We start from the raw sequence: 22,290 nt of genomic DNA on the forward strand, positions 1-22,290 counted from the left end.
CCCAGACACTGCAGTGTCCCGTCCCGTCCCCCCCACGGGTGACCCCCTCCCTTTATGGGGTCCCCACACCCCTGGGTGCCCCACAACCACGTCTCCCCCCTAAACACATCGGACCAACTCCCCCCCCCCCGGGGGGCCCCCCCCCACCCCTCATTGCCCCCTTGTCTCTATGTGGACCCCCAGACCCCGCGGTGCCATCCCCGTCCCCCGGTGCGAGAGAACCCCCCTAAAGCCCCATCTCCTCCGCTCCGGGTGCCCCGACGTGTGCGTGTGGGGCGCTCCCGATGACGGCTCCGTCGCTGCCCCACAGAGGCGGCGGTGCTGAGCTACGACGGCAGCATGTACCTGAAGGTGCTGGTGCCGGGCACGGCGCAGAGCGAGGCCGAGGACGTGGCCGTTCGCTTCATGTCCCCCCGCGCCTACGGGCTGGTCCTGGCCACCACGTCCCGGCACTCGGCGGACACCCTGCGCCTGGAGCTGGATGGAGCCCGCATGAAGCTCACGGTGAACCTGGGTGAGCTCCGCACCCGGCACCCAAAGGGACCCCCTGAGCCCACACCCGGGACCCCAATGGGGAGAGGAGGGGAGAAAGGGGGGGGGAGATGGATCTGGTTCTTCCATCCCCGTTGTGCCCCCGTCGGGTCCTGTTTTCCCCCCCCCCGGGTTTTGGTTCTTCGGGACCTCCCCCCCGCTGCCACTTGGGGGCTCGGCGCTGGGACCCCCCCCCCCCCACACCCCCTCCATGGGGTTGGGGATCCCCCCTTCATTGGGGACCCCGCTGTGGTTTGGGGTCACCCCGGTCCCAGCGCGTGTGCCCCCCCCACCCCTGCCCCCAGCGGTTGACGAGGAGGGGCCCAGCTCCGGATCCCATTGGGATCCCCCTGGATCCGCTGGGCTGGGCCCTGCTAAGGCCGGGACCCCCCTGGGGGGCCACCAATACCCTGAGCCCCCCACTCCCAGCACAGCCCAGTGCTGCTCCCATCCCATCCCCATCCCACCCGTCCATCCCCTAACACCCCATCCCATCTCATTCCCTCCCATCTCATACCATTCCCTCCCATCCCACCCGTCTATCCCATCCCATCCCATCCCATCCCATCCCACCTGTCCATGCCATCCTATTCCCTTCCATATCATCCCACCCGGGCCATCCCATCCCATTCATCCCATCCTGTCCCCTCCCACCCCACCCCACCCTATCCCATCCCATCCCCATCCCATCCCCATCCCACCCATCCATCCCCTAACACCCCATCCCATCTCATTCTCTCCCATCTCATCCCATTCCCTCCCATCCCACCCGTCTATCCCATCCCATCCCATCCCATCCCATCCCATCCCATCCATCCCATCCCACCCTGTCCATGCCATCCTATTCCCTTCCATATCATCCCACCCGGCCATCCCATCCCATTCATCCCATCCTGTCCCCTCCCACCCCACCCCACCCCCACCCTATCCCATCCCATTCCCTCCCATCCCACCCATCCATGCCATCCTATTCCCTTCCATCTCATCCCACCCGGCCATCCCATTCCATTCCCTTCCATCTCATCCATCCCATCCATCCCATCCCCTCCCATCCCATCCCATCCCATCCCATCCCATCCCCTCCCCTCCCCTCCCCTCCCATCCCATCCCATCCCATCCATCCCCTCCCATCCCATCCCATCCCATCCACCCGCCATACCATCCTATTACCTTCCATCTCATCCCACCCATCCATCCATCCAATCCATCCCATCCCACCCATCCCATCCCCTCTCACCCCATTCCATCCCATTCCCTTCCATCTCATCCCATCCAATCCATCCCATCCCATCCCATCCAATCCATCCCATCCCATCCCATCCATCCCATCCTATCCTCTCCCACCCCATCCCATCCCCATTTCCTCCCATCCCATCCCACCTGTCCATCCCATCCCAACCCATCCCAACCCATCTATCCATCCAATCCATCCCATCCCATCCCATCCATCCATCCATCCGAACCCATCCCATCCATCCATCCATCCATCCCATCCCATCCATCCATCCATCCGAACCCCATCCCATCCCCATCCATCCATCCATCCCATCCCATCCCATCCCATCCCATCCCATCCCATCCCATCCCATCAAATCCCATCCCCATCCATCCGTCCATCCCAACCCATCCATCCCATCCCATCCCATCCCATCCCATCCCATCCCATCCCATCCATCCGTCCATCCCAACCCATCCCATCCCATCCCAACCCATCCCCACCCATCCCATCCCATCCATCCCATCCCATCCCATCCCATCCCATCCCCACCCATCCCAACCCATCCATCCATCCCATCCCATCCCCACCATCCCCATCCCCATCCCCATCCTGTCCCCATGCCCATCCCATCCCATCCCATCCCATCCATCCCATCCCATCCCCTCTCATCCATCCCCACCCATCCCATCCATCCCATCCATCCCATCCCATCCCATCCCATCCCATCCCATCCCAACCCATCCATCCATCCCATCCCATCCCATCCCCATCCCCATCCCCATCCCATCCCATCCCCATCCCCATCCCATCCCATCCATCCCATCCATCCCATCCCATCCCCTCTCATCCATCACCTCCCGTCCCATCCATCCCATCCCTCCCATCCATCCCATCCCATCCATCCCATCCATCCCATCCCATCCCATCCCATCCCATCCCATCCCATCCCATCCCAGTACAACCCCCTCCTTGATCCCAAACCCGTCCCCTCCCAGTCTAATCCCATTCCCACCGCATCCCGGCCCCATTCCCGCTGGCCCCTGGTCCCGGCCGCTCGTCCCCGGGGCGCAGGCTCCGCTGGCTCCGGTGCCTCCGAAGGGCTGATCCCGCTGCTCTTCTCTCCCCAGACTGCGTGCGCGTGGGCTGCAACCCCAGTAAGTGCGGGACCCCGGGGGCACCCAGCGCATGGGTCCCCCCGGGCCCTATGGGGGTGACACCACCAGAACCGGGTCCCTATAGGGTGAAACACCCCAAAAACGGGTCCCCTATGGGGTGAAACCCAACCAGAACCGGGTCCCCTATGGGGTGAAACCCAATCAAAACCGGGTCCCCTATAGGGTGAAACCCAACCAAAACCGGGTCCCTATAGGGTGAAACACAACCAGAACCGGGTCCCCTATGGGGTGAAACCCAATCAAAACCGGGTCCCCTATAGGGTGAAACCCAACCAAAACCGGGTCCCCTATAGGGTGAAACCCAATCAAAACCGGGTCCCCTATAGGGTGAAACACCCCAAAAACGGGTCCCCTATGGGGTGAAACCCAACCAGAACCGGGGTCCCCTATGGGGGTGACACCACCAGAACCGGGTCCCCTATAGGGTGAAACCCAATCAAAACCGGGTCCCCTATAGGGTGAAACCCAACCAAAACCGGGTCCCCTATGGGGTGAAACCCAACCAAAACCGGGTCCCCTATAGGGTGAAACCCAACCAGAACCGGGTCCCCTATGGGGTGAAACCCAATCAAAACCGGGTCCCCTATGGGGTGAAACCCAACCAAAACCGGGTCCCCTATAGGGTGAAACCCAATCAAAACCGGGTCCCCTATAGGGTGAAACCCCCCAAAACCGGGTCCCCTATGGGGTGAAACCCAACCAAAACCGGATCCCCCATACGGTGACCCCCCCAAACACCTGGGTCCCCCTTGCTCCCCAATAGGGGCTGACCCCCCCTTCATAAAGGGGCTGAACCGCCAAAACCGGGTCCCCTATAGAGGTGTACCCCCAAAACAGGGTCCCCTATAGGATGAACCCCCCAACGCCTGGGTCCCCCTGGCTCCCTGATAAGGGCTGAACCCCCCTTCATAAAGGCGCTGAGGTCCCCCCCAAACTGGATCCCCTATAAGGGTGACCCCCTCAAAACAGGGTCCCCTATAGGGTGAACCCCCTCAATGCCTGGGTCCCCCTGGCTCCCCTATAGGGGCTTTAAGCCCCGTTCATAAAGGGGCTGAACCCCCAAAACCGGATTCCCTATAGGGGTGACCCCCCAAAACCAGATCCCCTATAGGGATGACCCCCCAAAACCGGGTCCCCTATGGGGTGACCCCCCCAAAACCGGATCCCCTATAGGGATGACCCCCCAAAACCGGGTCCCCTATGGGGTGACCCCCCCAAAACCGGGTCCCCTATGGGGTGACCCCCCAAAACCAGATCCCCTATGGGGTGACCCCCCCAAAACCGGATTCCCTATAGGGATGACCCCCCAAAACCGGGTCCCCTATGGGGTGACCCCCCCAAAACCGGATCCCCTATAGGGATGACCCCCCAAAACCGGGTCCCCTATGGGGTGACCCCCCCAAAACCGGGTCCCCTATGGGGTGACCCCCCAAAACCAGATCCCCTATGGGGTGACCCCCCCAAAACCGGATTCCCTATAGGGGTGACCCCCCAAAACCGGATCCCCTATGGGGTGACCCCCCAAAACCAGATCCCCTATGGGGTGACCCCCCCAAAACCTGATTCCCTATAGGGGTGACCCCCCAAAACCGGATCCCCTATGGGGTGACCCCCCCAAAACCGGATTCCCTATAGGGGTGACCCCCCAAAACCGGATCCCCTATGGGGTGACCCCCCAAAACCAGATCCCCTATGGGGTGACCCCCCCAAAACCGGATTCCCTATAGGGGTGACCCCCCAAAACCGGGTCCCCTATGGGGTGACCCCCCAAAACCAGATCCCCTATGGGGTGACCCCCCAAAACCAGATCCCCTATGGGGTGACCCCCCAAAACCAGATCCCCTATGGGGTGACCCCCCCAAAACCGGATCCCCTATAGGGGTGACCCCCCAAAACCGGGTCCCCTATGGGGTGACCCCCCAAAACCAGATCCCCTATATGGCTGACGCCCCCCCCCGGTGCCCATAGGGGTGGGACTCACGAGTGTGTGTGAGGAACGGGGGGGTCCTCATGCACCAGGATGAGCCCCCCCCCCCCCCCATGCAAGGGGGACCCAGGCGAGCCCCCCCCTGCCCCCCCCCGGTGCCAAGTGTGCACACATGGGACACGCTATGGCTGTGCACGCGCACGCCCAGGGGTGCACACGTGTGTATATGGGTGCACATGTGTGTACATGGGTGCACACGCGTGTACGAGTGCAGATGCGTGTACATGGGTGCACACGTGTGTACATGGGTGCACATGTGTGTACATGGGTGCACACGCGTGTACGAGTGCAGATGCGTGTACATGGGTGCACATGTGTGTACATGGGTCCACATGTGTGTACATGGGTGCACACGCGTGTACGAGTGCAGATGCGTGTACATGGGTGCACATGTGTGTACATGGGTCCACATGTGTGTACATGGGTCCACACGCGTGTACATGGGTGCACATGCGTGTGTACATGGGTGCAGACGCACGCCCACGGGTGCACATGCGTGTACATGGGTGCACATGCGTGTACATGGGTGCAGACGCACGCCCACGGGTGCACATGTGTGTACATGGGTGCACATGCGTGTACATGGGTGCACACGCATGTACATGGGTGCACGCCCACGCCCACGGGTGCACATGCGTGTACATGGGTGCACACACGTGTACATGGGTGCATACGCACGCCCATGGGTGCACACGCGTGTAGATGGGTGCACACGCGTGTGCGCTGCCACACGCCAGAGCTGAGCACCGCCACGTGTTGCAGCCCTGCCCACACACACACCTGGGGGCATGCACACACGTGCACGTGAGCCGTGTGGACACGTGTGGGGTCACAGCCCTGCCCCGTGTCCCCTGGCGGGTGCACGGGTGTGTGTGTGTGTGTACATGTGTGTGTGTACACGTGTGTGTATACGTGTGTATGTGTGTGTACGTGTGTATGTACATGTGCGTGTGTACACATGTGTGTGTGTACACGTGTGTGTGTCCATGTGTGTGCCCCTGTGTGTGTGTACATGGCATGAAGGGGAGCACACGCGTGTGCACGCTGTTTCTTTAGCGGGGGGGGTGCATGGGGGTTGCATGGAGGGCTTGGAGTTGTGTGCATGGTGTCACCCATCAGTGCCCTGTGTCACCCAGTGTCACCCATCAGTGCCCAGTGTCACCCGGTGTCACCCATCAGTGCCCAGTGTCACCCAGCTGTTCCCAGTGTCTTGATGTCCCATTGTCCCGGTGTCCCAGTGTCCCATATCCCATTGTCCCGGTGTCCCAGTGTCCCATATCCCATTGCCCTGGTATCCCTGTGTCCCATATCCCATTGTCCCGGTGTCCCAGTGTCCCATATCCCATTGTCCCGATGTCCCAGTGTCCCATATCCCATTGCCCTGGTATCCCTGTGTCCCATATCCCATTGTCCAATGTCCCTGTGCCCCATGTCCAATGTCCCCTGTCACACTGTCCCCCATATCCCCTGTCATGCTGTCCCCCATGTCCCCCATCACGCTGTCCCCATGTCCCATGTCCCACATCACGCTCTCCCCATGTCCCCCATCACGCTGTCCCCATGTCCCATGTCCCACATCACGCTGTCCCCATGTCCCATGTCCCACATCACGCTCTCCCCATGTCCCCCATCACACTGTCCCCATGTCCCATGTCCCCCATCATGCTCTCCCCATGTCCCCCATCACGCTGTGCCCCATGTCCCCCATCATGCTCTCCCCATGTCCCCCATCACGCTGTCCCCATGTCCCACATCACGCTGTCCCCATGTCCCCATCACGCTGTGCCCCATGTCCCCCATCACTCTCTCCCCATGTCCCCCATCACGCTGTGCCCCATGTCCCATGCCCCCCATCACGCTGTCCCCATGTCCCGTGTCCCCCATCACGCTGTCCCCATGTCCCCCATCACGCTGTCCCCATGTCCCCATCACGCTGTGCTCCATGTCCCATGTCCCCCATCACGCTGTCCCCATGTCCCCATCACGCTGTGCTCCATGTTCCATGTCCCCCATCACGCTGTGCTCCATGTCCCATGTCCCCCATCATGCTGTCCCCATGTCCCCCATCACGCTGTCCCCATGTCCCCATCACGCTGTGCTCCATGTCCCATGTCCCCCATCACGCTGTCCCCATGTCCCATGTCCCCCATCACACTGTCCCCATGTCCCCATCACGCTGTCCCCATGTCCCATGTCCCCCATCACACTGTCCCCATGTCCCCCATCACGCTGTCCCCATGTCCCCATCACGCTGTGCCCCGTCCCCCCCAGGCAAGGGCCCCGAGACGCTCTTTGCGGGGCAGAAGCTGGATGACAACGAGTGGCACTCGGTGCGGGTGCTGCGGCGCGGGCGCAGCCTCCAGCTCTCCGTCGACAACGTCACCGTTGAAGGTGCGCGGGCACCGGGACACGGGGGCACGGGGATGGGGGGGGCAGTGCAGGAGGATGAGGGTGCTTGGTCATGGGTGCTCTGGTCCACGGCGTGGGGATGCTCAGCTCCAGGGGATGTGGATGCTCAGCTCCAGGGGATGTGGATGCTCAGCTCCAGGGGACGGGGATGCTCAGGTCCATGGGATGGGGATGTTCAGGTCCATGGGATGGGGATGCTCAGGTCCATGGGATGGGGATGCTCAGCTCCAGGGGACGGGGATGCTCAGGTCCATGGGATGGGGATGCTCAGGTCCATGGGATGAGGATGCTCAGGTCCATAGGATGGGGATGCTCAGGTCCATGGGATGGGGATGCTCAGCTCCATGGGATGGGGATGCTCAGGTCCATGGGATGTGGATGTTCAGGTCCAGGGGATGGGGATGCTCAGGTCCATGGGATGGGGATGCTCAGGTCCATGGGATGGGGATGCTCAGGTCCATGGGATGGGGATGCTCCGGTCCATGGGATGGGGATGTTCAGGTCCATGGGATGGGGATGCTCAGCTCCAGGGGATGGGGATGCTCAGGTCCATGGGATGGGGATGCTCAGCTCCATGGGATGGGGATGCTCAGCTCCATGGGATGAGGATGCTCAGGTCCATGGGATGGGGATGCTCAGGTCCATGGGATGTGGATGCTCAGGTCCATGGGATGGGGATGCTCAGGTCCATGGGATGTGGATGCTCAGGTCCATGGGATGGGGATGTTCAGTCCATGGGATGTGGATGCTCAGCTCCATGGGATGAGGATGCTCAGGTCCATGGGATGGGGATGCTCGGGTCCATGGGATGAGGATGCTCAGCTCCACGGCATGTGCATGGTCAGCTCCATGGGATGGGGATGCTCAGGTCCATGGGATGTGGATGCTCAGGTCTATGGGATGTGGATGCTCAGCTCCATGGGATGTGGATGCTCAGGTCAATGGGATGAGGATGCTCAGGTCCATGGGATGGGGATGTTCAGGTCCATGAGATGGTGATGTTCAGGTCCATGGGATGGGGATGTTCAGCTCCATGGGATGGGGATGTTCAGCTCCATGGGATGAGGATGCTCAGGTCCATGGGATGGGGATGCTCAGGTCCATGGGATGAGGATGCTCAGCTCCATGGGATGGGGATGCTCAGCTCCATGGGATGGGGATGCTCAGGTCCATGGGATGGGGATGCTAAGGTCCATGGGATGGGGATGTTCAGTCCATGGGATGTGGATGCTCAGCTCCATGGGATGGGGATGCTCAGCTCCATGGGATGAGGATGCTCAGGTCCATGGGATGGGGATGCTCAGGTCCATGGGATGTGGATGCTCAGGTCCATGGGATGTGGATGCTCAGGTCCATGGGATGGGGATGTTCAGTCCATGGGATGGGGATGCTCAGGTCCATGGGATGTGGATGCTCAGCTCCATGGGATGAGGATGCTCAGGTCCATGGGATGGGGATGCTCGGGTCCATGGGATGAGGATGCTCAGCTCCACGGCATGTGCATGGTCAGCTCCATGGGATGGGGATGCTCAGGTCCATGGGATGTGGATGCTCAGGTCTATGGGATGTGGATGCTCAGCTCCATGGGATGTGGATGCTCAGGTCAATGGGATGAGGATGCTCAGGTCCATGGGATGGGGATGTTCAGGTCCATGAGATGGTGATGTTCAGGTCCATGGGATGGGGATGTTCAGCTCCATGGGATGGGGATGTTCAGCTCCATGGGATGAGGATGCTCAGGTCCATGGGATGGGGATGCTCAGGTCCATGGGATGAGGATGCTCAGGTCCATGGGATGAGGATGCTCCGGTCCATGGGATGTGGATGCTCACGTCCTTGTGTTACGGATGCCCACCTCCATGGGGCCGTGTCTCCCTTTGGAGGCGGTACCCGGGGTCACCCCCCTGTCCCCGCTGCCCCCCCCATCCCCACAGGTCAGATGTCGGGCTCCCACGTCCGCCTCGAGTACCACAACATCGAGACGGGCATCGTGACGGAGCGGCGCTTCCTGGCCGTGGTGCCCTCCAACTTCCTGGGCCACCTCAGCGGGCTCCTCTTCAACGGGCAGCCCTACCTGGACCTCTGCAAGAACGGCGACATCAGCTCCTGCGAGCTCAACGCCCGCTTCGGCCGCCGCACCATCGTGGCCGACCCGGTGGCCTTCCGCGGGCGCGGGTCCTACGTGGCGCTGGCCACGCTCCAGGCCTACTCCTCCATGCACCTCTTCTTCCAGTTCAAGACCACGGCGCCCGACGGCCTCATCCTCTTCAACAGCGGCAACGGCAACGACTTCCTGGTGGTGGAGCTGGTGAAGGGGTGAGGAGGAGGCTGCAGGGGCTCCTGGGCGCCTCGGGGACCTCCGCAACCTCATTAGGACCATCCATGGGGGTGGGGAGGGGGCCACGGGATGGGGATGCTCAGGTCCATGGGATGGGGATGCTCAGGTCCATGGGATGCGGATGCTCAGGTCCATGGGATGGGGATGCTCAGCTCCATGGGATGGGGATGCTCAGGTCCATGGGATGGGGATGCTCAGGTCCATGGGATGGGGATGCTCAGGTCCATGGGATGGGGATGCTCAGGTCCATGGGATGGGGATGCTCAGGTCCATGGGATGGGGATGCTCAGCTCCATGGGATGGGGATGCTCAGGTCCATGGGATGGGGATGCTCAGCTCCATGGGATGGGGATGCTCAGGTCCATGGGATGGGGATGCTCAGGTCCATGGGATGGGGATGCTCAGGTCCATGGGATGGGGATGCTCAGCTCCAGGGGATGGGGATGCTCAGGTCCATGGGATGGGGATGCTCAGCTCCATGGGATGGGGATGCTCAGCTCCATGGGATGGGGATGCTCAGCTCCATGGGATGGGGATGCTCAGGTCCATGGGATGGGGATGCTCAGCTCCATGGGATGGGGATGTTCAGCTCCATGGGATGCGGATGTTCAGGTCCATGGGATGGGGATGCTCAGCTCCATGGGATGTGGATGCTCAGCTCCATGGGATGTGGATGCTCAGCTCCATGGGATGTGGATGCTCAGGTCCATGGGATGGGGATGTTCAGCTCCATGGGATGCGGATGTTCAGCTCCATGGGATGAGGATGCTCAGCTCCATGGGATGGGGATGCTCAGGTCCATGGGATGGGGATGCTCAGCTCCATGGGATGGGGATGCTCAGGTCCATGGGATGGGGATGCTCAGGTCCATGGGATGGGGATGCTCAGGTCCATGGGATGGGGATGCTCAGGTCCATGGGATGGGGATGCTCAGCTCCATGGGATGGGGATGCTCAGCTCCATGGGATGGGGATGCTCAGCTCCATGGGATGGGGATGCTCAGCTCCATGGGATGGGGATGCTCAGCTCCATGGGATGGGGATGCTCAGCTCCATGGGATGGGGATGCTCAGCTCCATGGGATGGGGATGCTCAGGTCCATGGGATGGGGATGCTCAGGTCCATGGGATGGGGATGCTCAGGTCCATGGGATGGGGATGCTCAGGTCCATGGGATGGGGATGCTCAGCTCCATGGGATGGGGATGCTCAGCTCCATGGGATGTGGATGCTCAGGTCCATGGGATGTGGATGCTCAGCTCCATGGGATGTGGATGCTCAGGTCCATGGGATGGGGATGCTCAGGTCCATGGGATGTGGATGCTCAGGTCCATGGGATGAGGATGCTCAGCTCCATGGGTTGTGGATGCTCATCTCCACGCAGTGGGGCAGTCTCCCATTGGCTCCTCCCCCTTTCCCCCATGCCCCGCCCCCCCAGGTACATCCATTACGTGTTCGACCTGGGGGACGGCCCCTCGCTCATGAAGGGGAACTCGGAGGCGCCGCTGCACGACGGCCGCTGGCACGAGGTGGCCGTGGCCCGGGACGGAGGCGCCGTGCACGCGCTGCGCGTGGACGGGCGCCCGGTGACCCAGCACGGGCAGGCCGGGCGCAGCCTCGACCTCAAGGGTGAGACCCCAAAAACAAGGGGGTGGATATGGGGGGAGGGGGGGGCACCCATGGGTGAACCTCATCCCCCTCCCCAACAATGGGATCAGTATGGGGTGGGGGCACCCCACCCCAAATCAATGGGGTGAATATGGGGTGGGGGCACCCATGGGTGAACGCCCCCAACAATGGAGTCAATATGGGGTGAGAGATGGGGGCACCCATGGGTGAACCTCCCCCCCCCCCCCCCAACAATGGGGTCAATATGGGGTGGGGGCACCCATGGGTGATCCTCCCCCCCCCATCAATGGGGTCATTATGGGGTGGGGGCACCCCACCCCAAATCAATGGGGTCAATATGGGGCAGGGGCACCCATGGGTGAACCTCACCCCCCCCAAACAATGGGGTCAGTATGGGGCGGGGGCACCCATGGGTGAACCTCACCCCCCCCAAACAATGGGGTCAGTATGGGGTGGGGGCACCCATGGGTGAACCTCAACCCCCCCCCCATTGGGGTGAATATGGGGTGGGACCGTGGCGTGAGTGGGGGCACCCATGGGTGGCCCCTATAGAGCTGGGTGCATGGGGGCACCCATAGGGTGACTGGGGTGGACCCACTGGTGATGTCCGTTGGAGAGGGTGCATGATGGGGACGTGATGGCAGCTGTGGGGTGGGCGAGGGTTACCCAGGGGTGAAGGATGGCACCCATGGGGTGGATGAGGGGTACCCAAGGGTGTTGATGGCACCCATGGAGTGGATGAGGGGTACCCATGGGTGTTGATGGCACCCATGTGGCAGATGAGGGGTCCCCATGGGTGATCCCATGTATGGGGATGGATGCATGGGGGTACCCAAGGGTGTTTATGGCACCCATGTGGCAGATGAGGGGTACCCATGGGTGATCCCATGTATGGGGATGGATGCATGGGGGTACCCATGGGTGTTGATGGCACCCATGAGATGGATGAGGGATACCCAAGCGTGTTGATGGCACCCATGTGGCAGATGAGGGGTACCCATGGGTGATCCCATGTATGGGGATGGATGAGGGGTACCTAAGGGTGTTGATGGCACCCATGGGGTGAGTGGTGGCACCCATATGGCCGATGAGGGGTACCCATGGGTGTTGATGGCACCCATGGGATGGATGAGGGGTACCCATGGGTGTTGATGGCACCCATGGGATGGATGAGGCGTACCCAAGGGTGTTGATGGCACCCATGTGGCCGATGAGGGGTACCCATGGGTGATCCCATGTATGGGGATGGATGAGGGGTACCCATGGGTGTTGATGGCACCCATGTGGCGGATGAGGGGTACCCATGGGTGTTGATGGCACCCATGGGATGGATGAGGGGTACTCATGGGTGATCCCATGTATGGGGATGGATGAGGGGTACCCATGGGTGTTGATGGGACCCATGTTGCCAATGAGGGGTCCCCATGGGTGATCTCATGTATGGGGATGGATGAGGGGTACCCATGGGTGTTGATGGCACCCATGTGGCGGATGAGGGGTACCCATGGGTGTTGATGGCACCCATGGGATGGATGAGGGGTACTCATGGGTGATCCCATGTATGGGGATGGATGAGGGGTACCCATGGGTGTTGATGGGACCCATGTTGCCAATGAGGGGTCCCCATGGGTGATCCCATGTATGGGGATGGATGAGGGGTACCCATGGGTGTTGATGGCACCCATATGGTGGATGAGGGGTACCTACGGGTGTTGATGGCACCCATGTGGCCGATGAGGGGTACTCATGGGTGATCCCATGTATGGGGATGGATGAGGGGTACCTAAGGGTGTTGATGGCGCCCATGTTGCCGATGAGGGGTCCCCATGGGTGATCCTGTGTATGGGGATGGATGAGGGGTACCCATGGGTGTTGATGGCACCCATATGGTGGATGAGGGGTACCCATGGGTGTTGATGGCGCCCATGTGGCAGATGAGGGGTACCCATGGGTGATCCCATGTATGGGGATGGATGAGGGGTACCTAAGGGTGTTGATGGCACCCATGGGATGGATGAGGGGTACCCATGGGTGTTGATGGCACCCATGTGGCCGATGAGGGGTACTCATGGGTGATCCCATGTATGGGGATGGATGAGGGGTACCTAAGGGTGTTGATGGCACCCATGGGATGGATGAGGGGTACCCATGGGTGTTGATGGCACCCATGTTGCCGATGAGGGGTCCCCATGTGTGATCCCACGCGCAGCGCTGGGTGCACTGGGGTTCTCCCTGGGGCTGGGTGCCCGCACCCATGGGTGTCCCCGTGTCCCGTCCCCCCCCCCCAGGGGAGCTCTACGTCGGGGGTGCGAGCCGGGCGCTGCTGGCCCGCCTGCCCAAGCTGGTGGCCTCGCGCGGGGGCTTCCAGGGCTGTTTGGCCTCCCTGGACCTCAACGGGCGCCTGCCCGATCTCCTCGGGGACGCGCTGCAGCGTGTGGGGCACGTCCAGAGAGGCTGCGACGGTGAGGGGCGAGCGGGGACACGGGGGGCACTGGGGGGTGGAGACAGCGGGGATGTGGGGGGCACCAAGGGATGGGGGGCACCAAGAGATGGAGACAGCGGGGATGTGGGGGGCACCAAGGGATGGGGGGCACCAAGAGATGGAGACAGCGGGGATGTGGGGGGCACCAAGGGATGGGGGGCACCAAGAGATGGAGACAGCGGGGATGTGGGGGGCACCAAGGGATGGGGGGCACCAAGAGATGGAGACAGCGGGGATAGAGGGGATGGAGGGATGGGGGGCACCAAGGGATGGGGGGCACCAGGGGATGGGGGGCACCAAGAGATGGAGACAGCGGGGATGTGGGGGGCACCAAGGGATGGGGGGCACCAAGAGATGGAGACAGCGGGGATAGAGGGGATGGAGGGATGGGGGGCACCAAGGGATGGGGGGCACCAGGGGATGGGGGGCACCAAGAGATGGAGACAGCGGGGATACAGGGGATGGAGGGATGGGGGGCACCAAGGGATGGGGGGCACCAAGGGATGGGGGCACCAAGGGATGGGGGGCACTGGGGGGGTGGAGACAGCGGGGATACAGGGGATGGAGGGATGGGATAGGTGGGGAGCAGGGGCACGGTGGGGATGGGGGGCACTAAGGGATGGAGACAGCGGGGATGTGGGGGGGGATGGGGGGCACCAAGGGATGGGGGGCACTGGGGGGGTGGAGACAGCGGGGATACAGGGGGTGGAGGGATGGGATAGGTGGGGAGCAGGGGCACGGTGGGGATGGGGGGCACCAAGGGATGGAGACAGCGGGGATGTGGGGGGGGATGGGGGGGCACCAAGGGATGGAGACAGCGGGGATACAGGGGATGGGGATGGGATGGGGGGGAGCAGGGGCACGGTGGGGATGGGGGGCACTAAGGGATGGAGACAGCGGGGATACAGGGGATGGAGGGATGGGGGGGGAGCGGGGGATGGGGGGCACCAAGGGATGGGGGGCACTGGGGGGGTGGAGACAGCGGGGATACAGGGGGTGGAGGGATGGGGGGGGCACGGGGGATGGGGGGCACCAAGGGTTGGGGGGCACCAAGGGATGGAGACAGCGGGGATACAGGGGGTGGGGATGGGGATGGGGGGGGCACGGGGGGGTGGAGACAGCGGGGATACAGGGGATGGAGGGATGGGATAGGTGGGGAGCAGGGGCACGGTGGGGATGGGGGGCACTAAGGGAAGTGGGGGGCACTTGGGGGATGCAGAGAGCGGGGATACAGGGGATGGGGATGGGATAGGGGGTAGCAGGGGCACGGTGGGGATGGGGCACCAAGAGATGGAGACAGCGGGGATAGAGGGGGTGGAGGGATGGGGGGGGCACGGGGGATGGGGGGCACTGGGGGGGTGGAGACAGTGGGGATACAGGGGATGGGGTTGGGATGGGGGGACCAGGGATGGGGAACGCAGTGGGGATGGGAGGACATTGGGGCACAGGGGTGCAGGGGGGAGCGGGGACACGGTGGGGATGGGGGGCACCAAGGGATGGGGGGGGACTGGGTGGGATGGAGACAGCGGGGATACAGGGGATGGAGGGATGGGGGGGACCAGGGACAAGGGGGCACCAAGGGGATGGGGACACCAGGGACCCAGTGGGGATGGGGGGATACAGGGGGACACCGGGATGGGGGGAGCAGGGACACTGGGGGGGGGGCAGGGGAATGGGGGGGACACCAAGGGGATGGGGACACTCGGGGGGGGGGCACAGGAGGGTGCCTGGGTGTGCACAGGGGTGTGTAAGGATGCACATGGGGGTGCATTGGGGTGCACGGGGATGCATTGGGGTGCAAGGGGGGTGCATTGGGGTGTATGGGGGTGCATTGGGGTGCACAGGGGCACACGGGGATGCACAAGAGCCGGTGGGGATGCATTGGGGTGCAAGGGGGATGCATTGGGGTACATTGGGGTGCACTGGGGTGCATTGGGGTGCAAGGGGGATGCATTGGGGTGTATGGGGGTGCATTCGGGTGCATTCGGGTGCACTGGGGTGCAAGGGGGATGCATTGAGGTGCAAGGGGGATGCATTGGGGTGCAAGGGGATTCACTGGGGTGCATTGGGATGCATTGTGGTGCAAGGGGGATGCACTGGGGTGCATTGGGGTGCATTGGGGTGCAAGGGGGATTCATTGGGGTGCACTGGGGTGCCCGGGGGATGCATTGAGGTGCAAGGGGCATGCATTGGGGTGCACAGGGGTGCACAGGGGATGCACTGGGGTGCAAGGGGGATGCATTGAGGTGCAAGGGGGATGCATTGGGGTGCATTGGGGTGCACTGGGGTGCAAGGGGGATTCATTGGGGTCCACTGGGGTGCACTGGGGTGCATTGGGGTGCAAGGGGGATTCATTGGGGTGCCCGGGGGTGCATTTGGGTGCCAGGGGGATGCATTGGGGTGCATTGGGGTGCAAGGGGGATGCATTGAGGTACATTGGGGTACATTGGGGTACATTGGGGTGCCCGGGGGTGACTCCCCCGGTGCCGCAGGCCCCAGCACCACGTGCACGGAGGAGTCCTGCTCGCACCACGGGGTCTGCCTGCAGCAATGGGACGGCTTCACCTGCGACTGCTCCATGACCGCGCACGGCGGCCCCGGCTGCACCGAGCGTGAGTGCCCAGGGCGCTGTGGGGCCCTATGGGGCCCTGTGGGGCTCTATGGGGCAGCCGTGGGGCCCTGTGGGTCCCTGTAGGTCTCTATGGGGATGCTATGGGTCTCTGTGGGGCTGCCATAGGTCTCTATGGGTCAGCTGTGGGTCTCTGTGGGTCTCTATGGGGCAGCCACGGGTCTCTGTGGGGCTGCCATAGGTCTCTATGGGGCTGCTGTGGGTCCCCGTGGGGCAGCCATGGGTCTCTGTGGGGCTCTATGGGGCTGCTGTGGGTCCCTGTGGGGCAGCCATGGGTCTCTGTGGGGCTCTATGGGTCCCTGTAGGTCTCTATGGGGCTGCTATGGGTCTCTTTGGGGATGCTATGGGTCTCTGTGGGGCTGCCCTAGGTCTCTATGGGGCAGCTGTGGGTCTCTATGGGTCCCTGTAGGTTTCTGTGGGGATGCTATGGGTCTCTGTGGGGCTGCCCTGGGTCTCTATGGGGCAGCCATGGGTCTCTATGGGTCCCTGTAGGTCTCTATGGGGATGCTGTGGGTCTCTGTGGGGCTGCCATAAGTCTCTATGGGTCTCTGTGGGTCCCTGTAGGTCTCTATAGGGATGCTGCGGGTCTCTGTGGGGCAGCCATGGGCCTCTGTGGGTCTATGGGTCCCTGTAGGTCTCTGTGGGTATGCTGTGGGTCTCTGTGGGGCTGCCGTAAGTCTCTATGGGTCCCTGTAGGTTTCTGTGGGGCTGCCCTAGGTCTCTATGGGTCTCTATGGGGCAGCCGTGGGTCTCTGTGGGTCTCTATGGGTCCCTGTAGGTTTCTGTGGGGATGCTATAGGTCTCTGTGGGGCTGCCCTAGGTCTCTATGGGTCTCTGTGGGGCAGCCATGGGTCTCTATGAGTGTCTATGAGTCCCTGTGAGTCTCTATGGGGATGCCGTGGGTACCTATGAGTCCCTATGGGTCTCTGGGGGTCCCTGTAGGTCTCTATCGGGATGCTATGGGTCTCTGTGGGGCAGCCGTGGGTCTCTATGGGTGTCTATGAGTGCCTGTGGATCTCTATGGGGCTGCTGTGAGTGCCTATGGGTCTCTATGAGTCCCTGTGGGTCTCTATGGGGCTGCCATGAGAGTCTATGGGTCTCTATGGGGCTGCTGTGAGTGCCTATGGGTCTCTGTGGGTCCCTGTAGGTCTCTATGGGGATGCTATGGGTCTCTGTGGGGCTGCTGTAGGTCTCTATGGGGCAGCCATGGGTCTCTATGAGTGTCTATGAGTCCCTGTGGGTCTCTATGGGGATGCTGTGGGTACCTATGAGTCCCTATGGGTCTCTATGGGTCCCTGTAGGTCTCTATGGGGATGCTATGGGTGTCTGTGGGGCTGCAGTAGGTCTCTATGGGTCTCTGTGGGGCAGCCATGCGCGTCTACGGATCCCTGTTGGACTCTGTGGGGCTGCTGTGAGTGTCTATAGGTCCCTGTGGGTCCCTATGGAGCAGCCATGGGACTCTATGGGTCTCTATGGGGCAGCCATGGGTCCCTATGGCTCCCTGTGGGTCTCTATGGGGCAGCCATGGGTCCCTCTGTGTGTCTATGGGGCAGCCGCGGGTCCCTATGGCTCCCTATGGGTCTCTAGGGGGATGCCATGGGTACCTATGAGTGCCTATGGATCCCTTTGGGTCTCTATGGGGCAGCCATGGGTCCCTATGTGTGTCTATGAGGCAGATGTGGGTCCCTATGGCTCCCTGTGGGTCTCTAGGGGGTAGCTATGGGTCCCTCTGTGTGTCTATGGGGCAGCCATGGGTCCCTATGTCTCCCTGTGGGTCTCTATGGGGCAGTCATGGGTCCCTATGGCTCCCTGTGGGTCTCTATGGGGCACCTATGGGTCCTTCTGTGTGTCTATGGGGCAGCCGTGGGTCCCTATGGCTCCCTATGGGTCTCTATGGGGCAGCCATGGGTCCCTATGGCTCCCTGTGGGTCTCTATGGGGATGCCATGGGTACCTATGAGTGCCTATAGGTCCCTATGGGTGTCTATGGGGCAGCCATGGGTCCCTATGTGTGTCTATGGGGCAGATGTGGGTCCCTATGGCTCCCTGTGGGTCTCTATGGGGATGCCATGGGTACCTATGAGTGCCTATGGGTCCCTATGGGTGTCTATGGGGCATCCACGGGTCTCTATGGGGCAGCCGTGGGTCCCTATGGCTCCCTATGGGTCTCTATGGGGCAGCCATGGGTCTCTATGGGGATGCCATGGGTACCTATGAGTGCCTATGGGTCCCTATGCGTGTCTATGGGGCATCCACGGGTCTCTATGGGGCAGCCGCGAGTTCCCCCTCGTGGGTCCGGCCGTGGCCCCTCCCCCCGCCAGCCCCTCCCCCCCGCCCCTCCCCCCTCCCCCGCCCCTCCCGCTGCAGCAGCCGCCGCCGCCGCCGCCGCCCACGGCCCCGCGCCCCACCGCGCCCCACCGCCAGCGACCGCCGCGCCCCACCGCGCCCCACAGCGCCGCAGCCGGAGCCGCGCAGGCCAGAGCCCCCCCCCCCCCCCCCCCCCTTCCGCCTCCCGGCCCCATCCGCATCCTCATCCCCGCCCGCCCCACCGAGCCCCGCACCCCTCCATCCGCGCCCCACAGCATCCCCCGCCCCACATCCCGCATCCCCCGCCCCACATCCCGCATCCTCCGCCCCACATCCCGCATCCACACATCCCACATCCCCCGCCCGACATCCCCCATCCGCCGCCCCGGAGCATCCTCCCGCCCCACATCCCGCATCCTCCATCTCCCCGGGCCCATCTCCCCCCAGCCCCAGCCCCACATCCCCATCACCTGCCCCACAGCCCCCATCCGCCTCCCCCCCAGCATCCCCCGCCCCACACCCCGCATCCTCCATCTCCCCCATCTCCCCACCTCCCCATCCCCCTGCCCCACATCCCCCATCCTCCATCCCCCCCCGCCCCACATCTCCCCCCCCAACCTTCCCCCGGACGATGCTCGACCCCCTCTGAGCCCCCCCGCGCCCCCCCCCCCGCCCTGGCCCCCCCCCGCTCCGGGGCCCCCCCGCGCCCCCCCCCCCGCATGCGCTGAGCCCCGGGGGGGGGATCCAGAGCCCAGGGGGGGCCGGGACCCCCCGGGGACCCCCCGAGCCTGCAGGGGGGGGCTGCCCCCCCCGCACCCCCATTGGGGGCCCCCTCAGCCCTGTTCTAGGGGTGGGATTCGTGTCCCCCCCCCCAGCCCCATTTTGGGGTGACTCTGCCCCCCCCCCCCCATCGGGAGGATTCGGGGACCCCCCCCCCCCCCGGCCCTTGTGGGGTGACCCCGGGCCTGGCACTGAGGGATTTGGGGCTTCCCCCCCCCCCATCCCCCCTGAACCCCAGTTTGGGGCTCAGCCCCCTCCTGTCACTGCCCCCCCATTTGGGGGTGAGGCTCCCCCCCCCCCCCCCGTTTTGGGGTGCAGCCCCCTCCCTGTCGTCCCCCCCCCCATTTTGGGGTGAAAACTTTTCAGTGCCTCCCCCCTATTTTGGGGTTCACCCCTCTCCCATTGACCCCATTTTGGGGTGACCCCATCTCCTCCAGCCCCCCCATTTTGGGGTTCTCGTTTCCCCCCCACTTTGGGGGTGACCCCCCCTAATTTCAAGGTAACCCCTCACCCACTGACCCCATTTTGGGGGACCCTCCTCTTTCTCCATCCCCCTCTCCCTCTGCCCCCCCCCCCCCATTTCGGGGTCCCCGTTCTCCCCCCCACTTTGGGGGTGACCCCCCTTTCCCTCCATCCCCCCATTTCGGGGTAACTCCTCTTTCCCCCCCCATTTTGGGGTGAGCCCTCTCCCATTGACCCCACTTTGGGGTGACCCCCACCTTCCATCCTCCCCCTGTTTTGGGGTGATCCCTCTCTTGTCTCCCCCATTTCGGGGTCCCCCCTCTCCCATTGACCCCACTTTGGGTTGACCCCCCCTTCCCTCCATCCCCCCCATTTTGCCCCCCCCCCCGACCCCACTTTGGGGTCCCCCCTCCATCCCCCCCTCTCCCATTCACCCCACTTTGGGGTTGCCCCCCTATCCCCCCCCATTCACCCCACTTTGGGGTTGATCCCCCCTTCCCCCCATCCCCCCTCATTTCCCCCCCATTGACCCCCCTTTGCTGTTGTCCCCCACCCCCCTCATTCCCCCCCCACCCCCTCTCTCACTGACCCCACTTTGGGGTCCCCCTCTCATTCCCCCCCCCCCCACTGACCCCACGTTGGGGTCCCCCCCATTTCCCCCCCTTTGCTGTTGTCCCTCCCCCCCTCATTCCCCCCACCCCCTCTTCCATTGACCCCACTTTGGGGTCCCCCCCCCATTGACCCCCCTTTGCTGTTGTTCCCCCCCCTCATTCCCCCCTCTCCCATTTCCCCCCTTTGCTGTTGCCCCCCCCCCCTCATCCCCCCCCCCCGACCCCACTTTGGGGTCCCCCCCCATTGACCCCCCTTTGCTGTTGTCCCCCCCCTCTCCCATTGACCCCACTTTGGGGTCCCCCCCTCATTTGCCCCCCCCATTGGCCCCACTTTGGGGTTCCCCCCATTTCCCCCCCATTGACCCCCCTTTGCTGTTGTCCCCCCGTCATTCCCCCCTCTCCCATTGACCCCACTTTGGGGTCCCCCCCTCATTCCTCCCACCCCCATTGACCCCACTTTGGGGTCCCCCCCCATTTCCCTCCCCCATTGACCCCACTTTGGGGTCCCCCCCTCTCCCACTGACCCCCCTTTGCTGTTCTCCCCCCCACCCCCTCTCCCATTGACCCCACTTTGGGGTTCCCCCCCCCATTTCTCCCCTCTGCTGTTGCCCCCCCCTCATTCCCCCACACCCCATTGACCCCACTTTGGGGTTGATCCCCCCTTGCCCCCATCCCCCTTCATTTCCCCCCCCCCATTGACCCCCCTTTGCTGTTGCCCCCCCCTCATTCCCCCACTCCCTCTCCCATTCACCCCACTTTGGGGTGTCCCCCCCATTCCCCCCTCCCCATTTCGGGGTTCCCCCCCCATTCCCCCCCTTCCCCATTTCGGGGTTCCCCCTCCCCCTTCCCCATTTCGGGGTTCCACCCCCATTCCCCCTCCCCATTTCGGGGTTCCCCCCCATTCCCCCCCCCATTCTCCCCCATTTCGGGGTTCCCCCCCCTCCCCCCCATTTCGGGGTTCCACCCCCCATTCCCCCCCCCCATTTCGGGGTTCCCCCTCCCCCCCCGGATGGGGGGCAGCCTCTGAGCCCATGCGTTGTGGGGGGGCCGGCGGCGGCGCTGCTGGCGCTGGGGGCGCTGCTGGCGGCGCCCACGGGCGCGGCGCGGGTGAGCTCCAGCCTCTCGAGCACCCACCACGTGCACCACTTCCACAGCCGGCACCGCAGCGTCCCCATCGCCATCAACCCGCGCCCCGGTGCTCACCCGCGGACACCACGGTGAGGGGCGGGCGCCGCGCAGACACCCGTGGGGACAGGGAGGCGTCCGTGGGGAGATGGAGACATCCATAGGGACAGGGAGACATCTATGGGGAGATGGAGGCGTCCGTGGGGACAGGGAGACATCTATGGGGAGATGGAGGCGTCTATGGGGAGATGGAGGCGTCCATAGGGACAGGGAGACATCTATGGGGAGATGGAGACGTCTATGAGGAGATGGAGACGTCCATAGGGACAGGGAGACATCTATGGGGAGATGGAGACGTCTATGGGGAGATGGAGGCATCCATAGGGACAGGGAGACATCTATGGGGAGATGGAGACGTCTATGAGGAGATGGAGACGTCCATAGGGACAGGGAGACATCTATGGGGAGATGGAGACGTCTATGGGGAGATGGAGGCGTCCATAGGGACAGGGAGACATCTATGGGGAGATGGAGACGTCTATGGGGAGATGGAGGCGTCTGTGGGGAGATGGAGACGTCTATGGGGAGATGGAGACGTCTATGGGGAGAT

At 63.4% G+C, this 22,290-nt stretch overlaps 1 protein-coding gene across 1 annotated transcript; it reads left to right on the forward strand.

Moving 5' to 3' along the window:
- Nucleotides 1–300: 300 nt before the first annotated feature.
- Nucleotides 301–21,772, forward strand: LOC133264158 (neurexin-2-like; the record flags this gene model as incomplete). Its single annotated transcript, XM_061444089.1, has 8 exons — nt 301–514; nt 2,878–2,904; nt 7,184–7,303; nt 9,256–9,637; nt 11,095–11,285; nt 13,574–13,747; nt 16,260–16,417; nt 21,576–21,772. Coding segments are annotated over 8 exons (1,463 nt in total), but the record flags the coding sequence as incomplete, so codon positions are not given.
- Nucleotides 21,773–22,290: the final 518 nt, after the last annotated feature.

The sequence above is a fragment of the Pezoporus flaviventris genome, unplaced genomic scaffold (genome assembly GCF_033815535.1).
Source record: "Pezoporus flaviventris isolate CSIRO_AGI_PZ_B2104156 unplaced genomic scaffold, CSIRO_AGI_Pfla_v1 ptg000674l, whole genome shotgun sequence".
NCBI lineage: Eukaryota > Metazoa > Chordata > Aves > Psittaciformes > Psittacidae > Pezoporus > Pezoporus flaviventris.